This window comes from Callithrix jacchus, chromosome 10 (genome assembly GCF_049354715.1).
Source record: "Callithrix jacchus isolate 240 chromosome 10, calJac240_pri, whole genome shotgun sequence".
Lineage (NCBI taxonomy): Eukaryota > Metazoa > Chordata > Mammalia > Primates > Cebidae > Callithrix > Callithrix jacchus.
In genome coordinates, this window is record NC_133511.1 from 100,234,845 (window position 1) to 100,252,580 (window position 17,736).

General features: G+C 36.7%; 1 protein-coding gene across 1 annotated transcript in view; it reads right to left on the bottom strand.

Moving 5' to 3' along the window:
* Window positions 1–1,297: 1,297 nt before the first annotated feature.
* The window catches only part of APIP (APAF1 interacting protein), a 33,105-nt gene continuing 16,666 nt past the window's right edge, over window positions 1,298–17,736 (bottom strand). The window contains exons 2-7 of the mRNA XM_002755174.7: window positions 12,032–12,132; window positions 7,226–7,274; window positions 5,549–5,666; window positions 5,091–5,226; window positions 2,265–2,432; window positions 1,298–1,735 (exon numbers count right to left, since the gene is read on the bottom strand). Of these exons, the coding sequence (XP_002755220.1) occupies window positions 1,636–1,735; window positions 2,265–2,432; window positions 5,091–5,226; window positions 5,549–5,666; window positions 7,226–7,274; window positions 12,032–12,132 (672 nt within the window). The 3' untranslated portion in view covers window positions 1,298–1,635. The remainder of the gene's footprint in view (window positions 1,736–2,264; window positions 2,433–5,090; window positions 5,227–5,548; window positions 5,667–7,225; window positions 7,275–12,031; window positions 12,133–17,736) is intronic.

Genomic DNA, 17,736 nt, shown 5'->3' on the forward strand with positions numbered 1-17,736 from the left:
GATGGCTCATGCCTGTAATCACAGCACTTTGGGAGGCCAAGGCGGGCGGATCACTTGAGACCAGGTGTTTGAGACCACCCTGGCCAACATGGCAAAAATCCCGTCTCTACTAATATTACAGAAATTAGCTGGGTGTAACAGCATGCCTGTGAACCCAGCTACTGGAGAGGCTGAGGCAGGAGACTTGCTTGAACCCAGGAGGCAGAGATTGCAGTGAGCTGAGATTCTGCTACTGCACTCCAGCCTAGGCAACATAGCAAGATTCTGTCTCTCTCTCTCTCTCTCTCTCTCTCTCTCTCTCTCTCTCTCTCTCTCTCTCTCTCTCACACACACACACACACACACACACACACACACACACACCCCAGATGCAGGCAAGGCTGCAGAGAAAAGGGAACCCTTACACAGTGTTGGTGGGAGTATAAATTAGTTAAAACATTGTGGAAAGCAGTATGGCAATTCCTCAAAGAGCTTAAAGCAGAAGGACCATTTGACCCAGCATTCCTATTACTGGGTATATGCCCAAAGGAATAGAAAGCATTCTACCAGAAAGACACATGCAGGCGAATGTGCACTGCAGCACTATTCACAATAGCAAAAACCCGGAATCAACCTAAATGCCCATTAATGACAGACTTGATAAATTATGACACATATATACCATGGAATATTATGAAGCCATAAAAAAGAACAAGATCATGTCTTCTGTAGAAAGATGGATGGAACTGGAGGCTATTATTATTAGGAAACATACACAGTAACAGAAAACCAAATACTGCATGTTCTCACCGGTAAGTGGGAGCTCAATGGTAAGAACTTGTAACTACAAAGAAGAAAACAACATACACTGGGTTCTACTTGAGGGTGGAGGGTGGGAGGAGGGAGAAGAGCATAAGATATAACTATTGGATACTGAACTTAATACCTGGGTGAGGTAATAACATGTACAGCAAACCCAGTGACATGTGTTTATCTGTGTAACAAATCTTCATGTGTACCCCTAAACCCAAAATTTATAACAATTTTAAAGAAAGTACTTTCTGATTACATCACTGGTTTGATCAAGATTTGTTTGGTTAACGAATTTGAGTTAATATCACCTGACCTGAACTTCACAACTGATCCCAATATAAAATGAGTTCCCTATTGTAAACTACAGGGAAACACTAAAGCTAATAGGGGAAATCTATAAAATTGTTTTGACATCGACATTGACGGATACATTTGGACTCACTGTTTCATATACATTTTATGATACCAACCATTTAAACAAGAAAATGTTCATTCCACAAGGAAGAAATTTTCCAATGAATTTTATTATTACCTGCAGCTTTAAAAATTAAGAGGAATTCTCTGAAAGTATATATAAAAAAGAAATTAAAGGCAAATACTTTGCTGTTAAGGCTTTAAAAATAAAAACACAGTATAAATACTTCATTTCACTGTCTCATCATTTAAAATTAGAAGAATATAGCAAATAACATCCAATGTCAGAGATTTAGGGTGACCACTTACAGTAGTTAGTGGCAAATTAGTAGCATCATGAAAAATTTCAATTCATTTAAAAAAATAGCTTTCATTTAAATAATAATTAAGTTTAGCTTTATCTCTGTATATAATTAGACTTCCTTTGGTTTAGACAATTCCATTTTCTCCAACTGGGAGCTGCGTAGGATCAAGTCCTACCTTCTTCATTGACACGGCAATATCAAATAAATAGTCATAGCACTCACACCTGTAAAAGAAAAAGCGAAAAGAACCAGTGTTTATTAAAACAGAGTTCTCCAATCCTAAAGAATCACATTTCTCCTCCCTTGCAGTTAACTTTGCTTTGTTCCTAGTATATATTTTCTCTCAATTCTAGGCCAAAATCTTATTTTGCCCTCAACATTTTTAAAACATGGAAAGGAATCATATTAAGTCATGCAACCATATTACATACTTCTCAGGAAATAAAAGAGAGTTTTAAATATATACTGCCTACATAAATTTACTTTTTTAAAATTTTAACTAGATGTCACTTTTTGAAATAAAACTTTCATAACTTGGGATCTGTGTCTCCTTAGTCTTTCTATCAACATTCCTGAGACTTGCCAAAGAATAGCTCATCCAATAAATACTTCTTCATGAATGAATACAAAATAAAACTTAAGTATCTAGAAATAATGATAAACAATTTAAATTTAGACCAACTGACATACTTTGTTCTCTTTCACATGTAGCAGGTGGTAACTTGTTTCCCATGTTCTTTGATTTACACTCACATGGTTTTGGCTTTCTCCCATGTTTCCCCCCACACGTATACTCCATGACGTCTGACCAGTACTGCACAGGAGTCTGGGTATTCATTCATTGCATGAGCCATTCGATCTTTGAGGTCTTTCTCCTCAGGTGTGTTCTCAATAATGGGTACCACCAACATATCATCATATCTGTTAAGACAAAACAAGCTATTTCTTCCATTGAAACAAATAAAGCATTAGTATGTATACAATATGTAATTTTTTCAAGTAACCAGTTAGACATGCTCTTTACATCTGGAAAGCTACTCCAAATTATAAACAGGATGTTGCATGTTATTCAGTGTATCTTGTATAAACATCTCTAACAAAAGGTATCTTGGGAATGTGGCAGGCTTGGTCTAATCCTAAATCTAAGTGGCAGAAATCTGTATAATATACCAAAACCTAACAAAGAAATCAACAAGATCATACAAATGTTCCCTTGAAGCAGGGGCAAGCATAATGTTTATAACAAGAAATGGCAAATGATACATTTCAGAATCAAAAGCATAGGAAAGATTAAAAATGGAATTATATATTAAGAATTTCCCAATAATACAAAATCAACATATTTCATTTCTGCAGAACCCTAACGTAGATAGGCAAATCCATAAACACAACCATGGTTTGTGGTACTAGGACAGCAAGAACCTTCTAGAGATAACTATTAAAGATATGATGCTTTCAGAACATTCTCATATATGTAGCATTAAATTGCATATATATTATATATAATACACCTATATATAATTTACATATAGGTGTATAATATATAGGTGTGTAATATAAGATATATATAACATATAGGTGTATAATATATAGGTACATATATATAGTGGTATATAATATATAGATATATAGGTATATATATGCTATATATAGGTATGTATATTATACATATATAGGGGTGTGTGTGTGTGTGTGTGTGTATACAATATGTTTTAAGGTACTATTACAAGAGTCCAAAAGTTAAAAAAAAAGTAAAATCTTGATAAACTAAAACGTTATAGTAAGCTAAGGTTAATTTATTATTAAGAAATGGTTCCAATAAATTTAGTGTAGCCTAAACGTACTATGTTTATAAAGTCTACAGTGCTGTAATGTCCTAGGCCTTCACATTTACTCACTACTGACTCACTGATTCACCTGGAACAATTTCCAGTCCTACAAGCTCCGTTTAGGGTAAGGGCCTTACACAGGTGTGCCACTTTTTATTGTTTACATCTTCTATGTTTAGATACACAAATACCTATCACTGCATTGCAACTGCCTACAGTACTTTGTACAGTAACCTGCTCTGCCGGCTAGTAGCCTAGAAGCAATAGGCTATAATATAGACTAAGTGTGTAGTAGGCTACAGTGTCTAGGTTTGTATATGCACACTCTGATGTTCACACAGTGATGAAATCACCTAGTGACAATTTCACAGAACATATCCCCATCATGAAGTGACATGTGACTGGGTAAAGTTGTTCTTTTTATAAAAGATTTTAAAAAATGCAGTAGGGAATTTTAAACTCCATCCTTTCTTACTTCATCCAGCTTTCATTGCCCTTCTTTTGATTAGACTTAGGATTCTCTTCAAATTCAGATAAAATAACACTGCCTCCTGAGCTGTGATAATGACTCTATTACTCATTTCCCAGCTAGGTCCAACAATATTGCAAAGGGCCAACATGCTTGGCCTCTCCACAAAATTGCAAAGGCTCTCTCTTATGTTCTCTTCCTCTACCTCACCTTTTCCCTCTTTTCAGAAAAACTAATTCTTCTAACCTATTTTTATTTCTTCACCAAAACAATAAAATTCATATGAAACTGATAACAACCATAAGCCCTCTTCTTCAGCCCCAGATATGGAAGAAGCAATCTGGGGCTCTACTTTCCTCAGTATGTACACTTCTCTTAATTTAAATATTTAACTTTTGTAAATAGGTGTTTCACAGTGCTGAGGAATGCTTTAAGCACACAATAAATATTAACTGAAATCAAATAAATTTCTCAGTGCACTAGTTTAAACATGTACATTCTATTACGTGCAGTAAGAATATGTTATCGCAGTAAGAACACTTTAGTAAAACTGGCAATGTTTTCCTCTAAACAAGGCAAGGTAGAATCAAGCCCTTTAGGAAATTAAGGGTGGAAGGTTCAGGAATGAGAATGCTAATAAACTCAAAAGAAATGCTTAGTTTGTCCCTGAACACTGAGAACATGTTTCCTCATGCCATTATGTTCTAGAATTATGAAGAATTACTACATTTTTGTGGGCTGGTGAATTTATTTTAACTCATCTAGAACGGTAATCTTCTATACTTACTATCCATATAGTAAGTATAAGACCTTTCACATTGAAAAATTCTAAAAATATAGAGACCTACTTTAATTAAAAAACTTATAAATATGGAAATATTTCAGAAATACTACATTAAATCGTCATGAAGTATAAACTTTAGTCACGGCTCACACTTTTGAAGACAAAGTAGAGGTGAAGAGATATCTGGGTGCCTCATTATAGGAACATAGTCTTTCCATCATGACAGAAATCTAAGCCAAGATTTTTTTCAGTTTACTTATACAAACATTTCATTATTCATACTGCTATTAATTTACCACGGCTGGGGTAGGGGTGGGAGAGCAGGGAAGACATCCCATTTGTGTCACGAGAATAGATCTGGAAGTATAATACTAAATGGAGCATTATTTAACACAGATCCCATGACAACTCATTATATGCATAAAATGATCAGTATTCTATTCGTCAAAGAGAAGGAAGAATTCTTTTCAAACTATTTAAGAAAAAGAAAAAAATACCTATAATACCCTCCGGAAGTACATTTCTTTATTCCTTTTATCATTTCTTGATGTGTAATTTTAAACTCATGTCCTGGAAAGAGAAGGGTGGCCATCACAGCAGCTTTAGAGTGGGTATGAATCACTGCACCTGCTCCTGAAGGAGGAAGAAGAAAGCCACATGTTCAATGAAGACTGAATTACAGCTTTTAAAGAAAAAAGTCCATATAGTTACACAAATATTTACATATGGTTATGGGATTATTTTTCCTGGCATGGAATAATAAGTTGGTGGTGGGCAGGAGGGTAAGTGGAATAATGGACCTTCCTCATGGGTTGATGTGAGCATCGAGTACGTTTATGCACTTCAAGTTCTTGCATATGGTAGGTATCTAAAATGTTAACTGAATAATAATGACCATTATTTAGAGGAGTCTACTCTGCAAATATTCTTTATGTTGAATACATTTTCTACATACCTCTCATTGTGTAAGCATTCATGAAAAGAGGAGTACACTGGCTTTTTTTTAGCTTCTTAGATGGCGAAGGTCCCCTTATGTCCTTTTCATTTATATCACAAACAAACATGTCTTCAGGCTATTTATAGAGGGAAAAAAAGAAGGCCATACAGTATCAATTAGAAATGCTCCTTTTCTTCTGTACATATATAAAAGAATACAAGAATTTATAGTATACACACTTGTGTATATATTTAGTGTACATATACACAGAGTGCTAATATATGTATATATTTAACTTACATTTTAAGTACATAATTATAGTTTCTCAAAATAATTTAGCAATTTTGAGACATAAAAAAGTGATTTCTACTTGGGAAAACATTCTCTAAAAAAATCTGAAGACAAAAAAATGATATGGAAAATTACTATGTATGTAATGATGCTACTGCTCAACTTTGCCCTATAATTTCACAACTATATTTCAGAGAGCCTACATAAAGAAGTTCCAAAGATGGGTGTTAAAATTTTTTCCCACATTTTATAAAATAAAAGCAAAATTTGAGAGTAAAATTTTCTAATCTTTGGAAAATTAGTACTTGGAAAGGTTAATCTCAGTAAGAATACTTGGAAAGGTTAATCTCAGTAAGATATATTTTTCTTAAAGTTTAAGAAATTATGTAGATCTACAGGTTTTTCTTTTTTTAAAAAAAGGGTTCAGGAGTATGTGTGCAGGTTTGTTACACAGGTAAACTGCATGTTACAAGAGTCTGGTATACAGATTATTTTGTCACCCATATAATCAGCATAATAACTGATAGCAGTTTTTCCATCCTCACCCTCCTCCCACCCTCCACCCTCAAGTAGGCCCCAGTGCCTACTGCTCCCTTCTTTGTGACCATGTTTACTCAGTGTTTAGCTCTCATCATAAGTGAGAATATGTGGTATTTGATTTTTCTGTTCCTACATTAATTCACTTAGAATAATGATTTCCAGCTCTACTCATATTGTTGCAAAGGATGTAATCTTATCCTCTGTGATGGCGGCATACTATTCCATGGTATATATGTACCACATTTTCTTTACCCAGTTTACTGTTGATGGGTATCTGATCCACAGGTTTTTCTTAGTAATGCATGTGTATTTCTGATTTGTAGCTTTCAGCTGCCAGAGTTTATTAAAAAACAGCATAAATGTTTTATTAACAAAGTAGCCTTTCTTTTTTCTTGTCTTAGAAGTTAAATAATTATGTGTTTGCTTTAACTAGATTTGGGGTATTATTGTGGCATTAACACAGAATGAGACCTCTCAAAATTTGAAACAAAGTTTCATAACTTAAAATTATAATAACTTTGGTATTATGAAATATGAATTTGATTCATCTGAGACCATCAATCTGATTATGCCACCAGCCTGATAAAGATCATAGGCTGCAAAGTTATAATTGCTCTTTACTGTGATTTAAGATTGCACTATTCACTTTTGCTCCCTAAACGTTGAATGAGATTTCAAAACATACCCTGGTTGTATGGAGGATATCACTACCTTAAAAAAAAATTTAATAATTACGGAACAAATGTTTGCTGATTATTCAAACTGTTATGATAAAATGAACATTTTCTCCTAAAATTAATTCCATTTCACAAAACAATAATTAAGAAGAAAAGACACTGGGGTTAAAGAATCCATTTACTATACCTGAATACGTTCCTTTTGCACTCCTGAAGGAGCAATGTAGATTTCATTGCTGGCAACAAAAAAACATACAAATTGGTATTTATTTAACTTATTTCCTGCTTTTGCACAAAGAAAAGTATATCTTTGCAGTCCAATCCCCCATGTTCTTTATAAATTAAGCAATGCAGCTAGTTGCTTCATTTAATTATGGATTTTTGGCTATACAGAAAGCAAGCCAAACTACATCAATGCCTTTGTAGTGCTGGTGGCATAGTAAAATATTGGTTGTTGCTTTTGTCTTCCCCATTTTCATATGTATTTATTCTTTTTACAGTGCAAAGTTGGTGGTAACCAGGCTTTTATCCAGTTAGGGGAATAAAAAATCTGAAAACTTAAGTCTTCAGCATCTTTAAACATGAATAAGCAGAGTTTAACCTATGTGAAATAGTTATTCTAAAATCCAACCTGGAAAACATGCTCAATAGAAGTGTATTTCTGCCACGCAAAGAATCAGGTTTGATTTATCGTTTGAAATGCTCTTACTAAACCATGAAGTTCAGAGACCTCTGCTGGACATGTTCTTAAAATACGGCATTAACACTGCGCTACGTTTTGGATAGAATCATATGCTTCCTATTTGAAAAGCTATGTATCTTGGAAAATATTTAGTAATAAAGCTAAAACAACTACAAAGAGTTCAAAATATAAGAAGGGCTACATGTGAAGATCTCTCTGTTACAAGATGTTGTACTAAGGGAGATGCTATAGCCTACCATTTACCACAAGGTGCTCTCAGATTTGATTTGGAAATTAATTTCAAATCTTCTCTAAATTCTCTTCACCCTCAACAATAACTAAACGTCCCTTGGCTCATGTATCAGGCGTTTTTCTCTTCTCGTTGGATATCTTTGATAACTTACCAGTTTCAATTTCTGCCAGAGAGTATTAACGAGCTGCCGCATATATGCAAACCAAGAAAATGCCAGTACCTGCATGCTCGTTTCCGCTAGTAAGTCACAGACGCAGGGACATTGAACAAATATCAAACATTTCATAATGCAAAGGAGGATGATGGCCTATATATCGAGCTGCTGAAGTTCAAGTTACTAATAAGGCTGTAGGTTCGGAACTGATAAAAATGTAAGGCGAAATCAAAGTTTCTTTAAGGTTCCATTGATAAAGTCTAGAAAACAAATGTCTGATAATGTGAGTGGAAATCCAATGCGCTGTAAGCCGCATGTAAGCATCTGCTTTCATGAAGTGGCTACTGTTTCCGGGTTCTGCTACGTAAGGACATTCCTCTGGAACCAGTGAGAATGGGTTGGGATCATACTATTAACTAGAGCTTTTGATGAATACCAGTGATCCAAATCTTGTGTCCTTGTGTAACATGGTCCACTCACCTCCATCTATAAGTGGACTTGTAGGTCTTCTAATGTGGGGAGAAATTTATGCAGTCCTGGGAATAGACTCAAATAAAATACAAAATGGTCTGCTGGTAAGTAAAACCCATCTATAAAGCAGGAAAACCAAGAGTATTCTGCTTATTCAAGTGACTTGGTATGCTGAGTCTGTTTTAATTACTGTCTTTGTAAAATGGAAATTAATTTAGACTTTGATGAACTTTGGGTAATTAAAAGATTAGCCAAACATGTTTTAGAAAAATATATTTACACCTACAAAGAAAGAGATATCTGGATAAAAATATAAAGATGACAGAGCTTTTCAGGATAGAAACACACCAAATATTAAAGTGAAATGTCTACTTGGTGCTTTAAGCCACAAACAGAAAGCATTTTGAATTTCAAGTTATTAAATTTTGGAATAAACTTCTCTGTACTCCTGCTTTTTCACTGTGGATTAATTGTAGTCCTAATTGTGTGCAACAGGATCAGTCTCTCTGACACCTGTCAATATTACGCTGTGAAAATAGGAAATTATACATATGGGGTTTTTTTGACAGAGTTTCACTCTTGTTGCCCAGGCTGGAGTGATCTCAGCTCACCACAACCTCTGCCTCCCAAGTTCAAGTAATTCTCCTGCCTCAGCTTCCTGAGTGGCTGGGATTAAAGGCATGCACCACCATGCCCAGCTAATTTTGTATTTTTAGTGGAGACGGGGTTTCTCCACGTTGGTCAGGTTGGTCTCGAACTGCCAACCTCAGGTGATCCATCTGCCTAAGCCTCCCAGTATGCTGGGATTATCAGTGTGAGCCACTGCACCCAGCAGAAATTATAGATTTAAATAGTAGGGACCCAACCTGAACACAGTGGCTATTGAGTATCCGGGAAGTGCCTTGATTACTATTATTTTCTTGGTCCTTTATTTCCTTCTTCTGACTTAATTTTTGGTACCAAATTGTAGCATAAGCTGGAATACTCCAGCCAAATCTTAGAATCAGTAAATCATGTTATGTTCCCAAAGAGCTTGTTGTCTGTATCATTCTAGAAACATAATTTATCAGGTTTGCACTTTATTCCAAATTTATTTGCCCTTAGCATCGAAGAGCCACATTTTCATTAACAAAATGAGAATAATATTGCTGATAATGCTAGTGATTTATTATGTCATTTAAATATTAGGGGGAAAAATCAACATTTTTACTATAAAATTTTCATTTTAGTATGTAAAGCACAGATATAATAAGATTCCAAATACAGTGCCATATGACTGTGACTCTTTCCATCCGTGACCTCCACACTCATTAGGAACTAAGAATAAAGCATTTCACATATATGATGAAACTTTCCTATAAACTGACTGTAGTGCTATAAGAGCCATTTAATTTTAAAAGATGTGCCAATGAGTGGTTTATATGGCCACATACGATGGTAGTACATGGATTAGTAAAATTCTACTAGAAAGAACAGTCCTTTATGTCTTTTTGATAAAAAGAAAAAAAATCATCTTGAGTCCTGCATTCACCTATTTTTAACTTTGTTGGGTTTTTAAAGAGCCAGTTGGAAATGGTTATTTTAGATCATTTGGTAGAAAGTTTTATTTTGTACATACACAAACTATTTCTGAACATGCAAATAAAAAGTAGCTAACTAAAGGCAGCATTTAGAATATGATTTACTATAAATAATAGAGTTGGGAAACCAAATTGCTGGGACTCAACTTCTAAATGGATAAATGAAACCAAGAATAAATGTTGTTATCATAGGGTTTGCTGTGAACAGGCCAACTTGAAAGGTTTTGGCAAAATAATGTGAAAGCTTGTGCAATGCTGTATTTCCACATTAGCAACTAGGATGATGGTAAGAGAGGAAGCACAGATGGATTTACTGATCTACCACGTGGAACATAATCTTACTAGACTGAGAGCATACTTATATCCCTAACTGTTGATAGCTGTTAACAGAAGCACTTCTTGTCATTTCCCAATGTTCAATGAATATTTCACGAGTTTTAAATTAACTCATTAATTTAAAGCAGATAAAATTATAATGGCATCATCTTGTGGTATGTCATAGAATCCCTTTTGTTCAAAATGACTTATATTCGTAACTGTGCTAGTTGTTAACAGAAGCACCTCTTGTCATTTCCCAATGTTCAATGAAAATTTCATGTGTTAACTCAGTAATTTAAAGCAGATAAAATTATAATGGCATCATCTTGTGGTATGCCATAGAATTCCTTTTGTTCAAAATGTTCTGGTAACATTTTACATTCCATTCCTTAATATGCAATGCAGCCTCCTTGGGAGCATGAATATATTTATCAGCATATAAATATTTTACTAATCCAATTCTGTTAAAGAAAGTGAATTGGAATAAAGAAATAAATCAATATCACTCAATTTAACACACAGCCTCCAGACAATAATATTCCTAACATATTTTAGGAGAAAAAATAGATTAATCCTATATCAGAAATCCTTGAATGAGGTTCTATAATCTTAATTTCATTGATAGCAAGTTACTTCTTACTAACACTAATACTTTATTTCTTCATCTTCTTGAATAAATGACACTAAATAAAAACAATGAGCAATTGAATACTATTTATCCTTTCTGCTTCAAATTAAGTCCAGTACATTTTGTTTTGTCCACTAAGGAATACACATTAGCAGGTACTATACATTAATGATACCGGTGCTTAGAAAGCATATTGTCTTTCTTTTGATTCAATAAAAAATAATTACCAGGATTTTTAATGATTAGTCTTCTGTATTTAAGTGACTTTAAAATATGTATCTGGAAGGCCCAGCCAGGTGGATTGCTTGAGCCCAGGAGTTCAAGACCAGCCCATGAAACATAGTGAGACCCAGTCTCTGCAAAAAAAACAAAACAAAACAAAACAAAACAGAAAAAATTAGCCAGGTGTGGTGGTACACACCTGTAGCCCCAGCTATGCAGGAGCCTGAGGTGGGAGGATTGTGTAAGCCTGGGAAGTCAAAGCTACAGTGAGCCATGATGGCACCACTACATTCTAGCCTGGGTAACAGAGCATGACTCTGTTTCAGAAAAAAGGTACTTGAACCTTTGAAACAAATCCTATCTACCTAGAGAGGATCCTTTAGAATTTCAGGCATATGAGCATACTTGATAGCATGTTATTTAACTCTGGTACTCTAAAAACTGAGGACTAAATTACTGTACTTTGAAATTTTGGTTCTTCAATCTTTAAGTATTTGTTCTATCTGCAGCTTTTGTACATTGCTTCCATTCAGTTATACAAATGTCCACTTGTCCATTTGGAAACGAAATACCTTCAGTATTACATAAAATTGATCATCAGTTGTCCTTTGGATGCAACACATTAGACTCACTGTGGTCTACTCAAATGGAGAGCTCCCAGTAATAAGGGCTGCCAGAAACTTACCCATGCTTCAAGCTAATTCCTCCTCCAGTCCCAGTGACCCAGCCCAAATGGTAAAACTGTTTGCAAAGTTCTGGGATCAGGTATCTTGGATGCTCCTTGTCCTTAAAAAGAAGGTAATGAATTTTTAAAACAGACATCATTTTATCAAGTAACTATTCCAGCTGGTGTTTCTAGTAAGAAGCTAATTTCAGAAAGTTTAAGAAAATATACTATAGAAAGAGTACAGTGAGGGAAAAAACTATTACAAACATATTTTGTTTTTAGTGTTTAGAAAGTGGATCTACTATATTATTTGGCAATCTGGGATTATTCAGTATAGGGTCATATAGTTTTACACTAAAGAACAAGTTGCAAAAACAAGGTGGGGAAATGCCCAGTATACATTACAAAGCATCAACTGGAATGGCTGAAAGAAAATAGAATCTCATGCCGAAGGAAAACAGAATCTCATGCTGAAGGAACAGTCTGTCTACAACATTTATTTACATAAAACACCTCATGTAATTAAGGCTTGATGATGTATACATGAGATATTATGACAGTTATATGTTCAACACCTACTCTGTGTATTGGTTCAGTTGTATTTTTATTCCACAAAAGTCCTGTCTTTTTCCCATAATGATTTTAGTTTCTCTTATTGCAAAAGCAATATATACTCTTTATAAAAAATAAAGTGAAGCAAATTACAAAAAACATTCAGAAATGATCTTAATTAATACTTGCTGAACCCATTCTATGAAGATATGTGTTTGAGTGTGTGTATGTGTATATAGACAGATAAATATCAAGCCTTATTTTTATAAGTCCAATGATTACTTCTTTAGAAAAAAAATCTACACCATTTTCTCCTGCTTTTTTGCAGTTTAAGTTAATGAAAACAAAAACAATGAAGAAGAAATACAATGAATTCCATTTTGGGCAGGATGACATACAATTCTTACCTTGAAAATAAGTACAAATGATGAATAAATTATTAAAAAAAATATTTTGGCCAGGCGTGGTGGCTCACGCCTGTAATCCCAGCACTTTGGGAGGCCGAGGCAGGCGGATCACAAGGTCAAGAAATCGAGACCATCCTGGCCAACATGGTGAAACCCCATCTCTACTAAAAATTTAAAAATTAGCTAGGCATGGTGGCGTGCCCCTGTAGTCCCAGCTACTCAGGAGGCTGAGGCAGGAGAATTGCTTGAACCTGGGAGGCAGAGGTTGCAGTGAGCCGAGATCGCGCCACTGCACTCCAGCCTGGCGACAGAGTGAGACTCCGTCGAAAAAAAAGAAAAATTTCAAAATAAATTTTTGAGCTGGCAAGAAAGTAAGGCTTCACAGGGGCCATAAAAAATGAGAATGAGACTTGGGAGAGAAAAGAGCTCCAAAGCCAGAAGATTCCTGAAGTATTTCAAAGCTCTGGTGACCTTGAGCTTCAATTCTGATAGCCATGTAAGACACTAGAAACACGAGATAAAACCCAGGGCCTGATCAATTCGAGGGAATCTAATGAAAAATCCCCACATAAACTGGAGATCCCAATGAGGTCTACCTTCAAGGTAAGAGTGAGCAAAACATGATTCACTGTGGAGAAAAATCACAGAAAAACATGGCTTTATTGATCCTGTCACTGGGCAAAGGGGGAAAAACATCTTTGAGTTCAAAGAGGGATAATTATTTAACAGAATTCTCAGCTACTTAACTGGACACTGAAATTGTAGTGTTTCCCGCAGATTTACTGCTAATGTTCTACTTACTTAAAGTACTACAAATGATGACTGATGGGGTAACCTTCAAAATATAAAACTAAAAACATGAGAAAAGTTCTGATTCAACTTAGTCTTGGAGTTAGCTGACTTAAAGGCAATCCACATTACTTGATTTATTACTTATATAACTTTGGGTGTCAATTTACTTATCCCTACAGTGAAAATGCTGTGAGGACTAAAATGAGATAAAATGAACATAATGCAATCAGCACACTAACTGACACAGCTAATGTTAGTTTCCTTCTCATTTTAAAGGGCTGAAAATTCTTGAAATAGCAAAACTATTGTAGGAGTTATTACGAAATCATTCCAGGCAGATAACGTAAGGAGTCCTTGGAAAGGTTTTTTTTTCTTTTACTAAAGCAGCTCCAAAAACATTTCTTTTCTAGCAGAAAAGCTGCTTGAACGCCAGGCCAGCAAGCTTTGATATGCAATGCCGGCCAGTAAAAACTGAGTCTGTCCAATATGGTGATTCCCACCCTCTTTTCCTTGTCAGCACATGTGCCAAGCATCATGGCTGCCCCAGATATCTCCACATGTGCAGAACATCATGGTGGCCTGCATTTGAATATTAAAAGGCTAGGGTGGGAGGGCTAGGTTTTTTGTGGGCTACATGAATGACATACCTGGTCAAACCAATCCCCTGGGCCCTATGCAAATCAAACACTACCTCCTCCAGCCTCCTAATACAACGGATGATTTTCTGCTGCACTCAGGATTTTTTCTCTCTGCTTGGAGCCCCCCTCCCTCTGTCTCTGTGTTGGGGAGCTTCTTTCTTCTTTCTTTACTATTAAACTCTCTGCTCCTTAAAACCATTCCACGTGTGTCTGTGTCATTTATCTAACTTGGTGCAAGACAAAGGACCCTGTTGTTCCTCCAGTCGTCAGAGCCTATCATTCTAGTGCCTTGGCCTGGAATCCGAGGTACAATATTCATCAGAGTGGTGAGTATAAAAGCAGGCTTGGAGTTTCATTAGGTCCCATTTGTCTATTTTGGCTTTTGTTGCCAATGCTTTTGGTGTTTCGTTCATGAAGTCCTTGCCTACTCCTATGTCCTGGATAGTTTTGCCTAGATTTTCTTCTAGGGTTTTTATGGTGCCAGGTCTTATGTTTAAGTCTTTAATCCATCTGGAGTTAATTTTAGTGTAAGGTGTCAGGAAGGGGTCCAGTTTCTGCTTTCTGCACATGGCTAGCCAGTTTTCCCAACACCATTTGTTAAACATGGAATCCTTTCCCCATTGCTTGTTTTTGTCAGGTTTAATGAAACTCCACAGCTTCTGCACGGCAAAAGAAACAGTCACTAGAGTCAATCGGCAACCAACAGAATGGGAAAAAATTTTCGCAGTCTACCCATCTGACAAAGGGCTGATAACCAGAATTTACAAAGAACTCAAACAGATTTACAGGAAAAAAACAAACAAGCCCATTCAAAAGTGGGCAAAGGATATGAACAGATACTTTACGAAAGAAGACATATATGAGGCCAACAATCATATGAAAAAATGCTCATCGTCACTGATCATCAGAGAGATGCAAATCAAAACCACACTGAGATACCATCTCACGCCAGTTAGAATGGCGATCATTAAAAAATCTGGAGACAACAGATGCTGGAGAGGATGTGGAGAAAAAGGAACACTTTCACACTGCTGGTGGGAGTGTAAATTAGTTCAACCATTGTGGAAGACAGTGTGGCGATTCCTCAAGGCCTTAGAAATAGAAATTCCATTTGACCCAGCAATCCCATTACTGGGTATATATCCAAAAGACTATAAATCGTTCTACTATAAGGACACATGTACACGAATGTTCATTGCAGCACTGTTTACAATAGCAAAGACCTGGAATCAACCCAAATGCCCATTGATAATAGACTGGATTGGAAAAATGTGGCACATATACACCATGGAATATTATGCAGCAATCAGAAATGATGAGTTTGAGTCGTTTGTAGGGACATGGATGAATCTGGAGAACGTCATCCTCAGCAAACTGACACAAGAACAGAAAATGAAACACCGCATATTCTCACTCATAGGGGGGTGATGAAAAATGAGAACACATGGACACAGAAAGGGGAGTACTAAACACTGGGGTCTATTGGGGGGAAAAGGGGAGGGCCAGTGGGAGGGGGAGGTGGGGAGGGATAGCCTGGGGAGAAATGCCAAATGTGGGTGAAGGGGAGAAGAAAAGCAAAGCACACTGCCATGTGTACCTACGCAACTGTCTTGCATGCTCTGCTCATGTACCCCAAAACCTATAATCCAATAAAAAATTAAAAAAAAAAAAAAAAAGCAGGCTTGGCCGAGGCAGGTGGATCACGAGGTCAAAAGATCGAGACCATCCTGGTCAACATGGTGAAACCCGGTCTCTACTAAAAATACAAAAAATTAGCTGGGCATGGTGGCACATGCCTGTAATCCCAGCTGCTCGGGAGGCTGAGGCAGGAGAATTGCCTGAACCCAGGAGGCGGAGGTTGCAGTGAGCCGAGATCGTGCCATTGTACTCCAGCCTGGGTAACAAGAACGAAACTCCGTCTCAAAAAAAACAAAAACAAAAACCCTACAGTCTGTTCTATCATTCCTAGGTACTCTTGGCCTCTACTTTAAAATCAAATCAAATCAATTGACAGGCATCCTTCAGTGGTTAAAAATACGCTTATCATGGGTGCCGTTCTAAAGCCTCAGTTGTTAGGCTTGCTTGTGAGAACATGGAGAACCCCCCCAATACCCACGGGTCATTGGGAATGTTGGCCATATTTTGAATCCGTTTCCTTTCATGGGGAAACCTTACCATTGTGTGAAGCAGGGAAAAGTTCTGAGGCAACTGAGAATTTTTGGCCAGGGCACCCTGGTGTTATCCAAAGGTCTCTGGATAGGACACAAAACTTTCCTTCTTTTTCTATGCGTGGTCTCTTTCTCTCTCTCTCTCTGTCAAAATTTAGTAACGAGGAGTTTAGCACAGGAATGCTGTTGAAATATTCTAGGAACAGAGGATTCCTCTCCCTGCCACCCACAGTTAGTGTCTCTCTCTCTTTCTGCCCTTGGTCTGGAGAGTGCATGGCATTTCCAGGTCTCTCTCTACCCATTGGATGGCAAGCACATAGCATTTCTGAACCAACAGCGCCACCTAGTGGAAATAAAAATCCTCTTCATGAGGTACATTTGTTTTTTTCTTTTACAACAGCTTCCTTTTGCACTTGCTCTAAGACTTTTCTGTGAATAGGAAAACTCTGCTTTCAACAGGTAGGAGTTACATATCTTCTGTGGCCAAATTTTAGTCTTGATATTATCCCATCAGCAGGAAAATGCCATTTGGTTCCTATGTTCCTTTAAGCCACCTATTCTGTCTCCAATTAAGATAGTACTTAACTAGTAAAGGCATTTTAAGTCCGGAAGTTAACCAGAACCATTTTTCTAAGGGCAAATGCTTTAACACGGGCCATAATAGCAGGATATAGATTTCAATCTAGCACACCCCCTCCGTTAAAGGGGACTTGCCCAATTACATAGTTTTTCTTGAGATCCATTTTTTTTTTAGGGAGGCACAAGTCACACAAGTCCAGGAGGTCGAAGGGAAATAATAATAAGAGAACTAGGGCTGCTTGGGGAATTGTGACTAGGCCCAAAAGTCTAGTTCCTCTGGTGCTATGGCATGGAGGGTCACACCTACAGTCATGGGTGGCACATTTAACAGAGTGGTGGGACCCAGGAACCAGGGAGGGAAAACAGTTGGGGGACGCCCCCACTATTTTCTTCTCAACCCTGAGTCACATATGGAAAGGAAGGAGACTAAAAGGACACTTTTATTCTCACTTTTCTTTCTAGATTAACAGGTCGTCTTCAGCATGCACTCCCCTGAAGTGAATGTTAAAGCACAGGGGCAGTTTCAACCTTAAGACTTTGAAGAAAAAGTGCCTCATAGTCTATTGCACAAGGGCATGGCCTTCTTA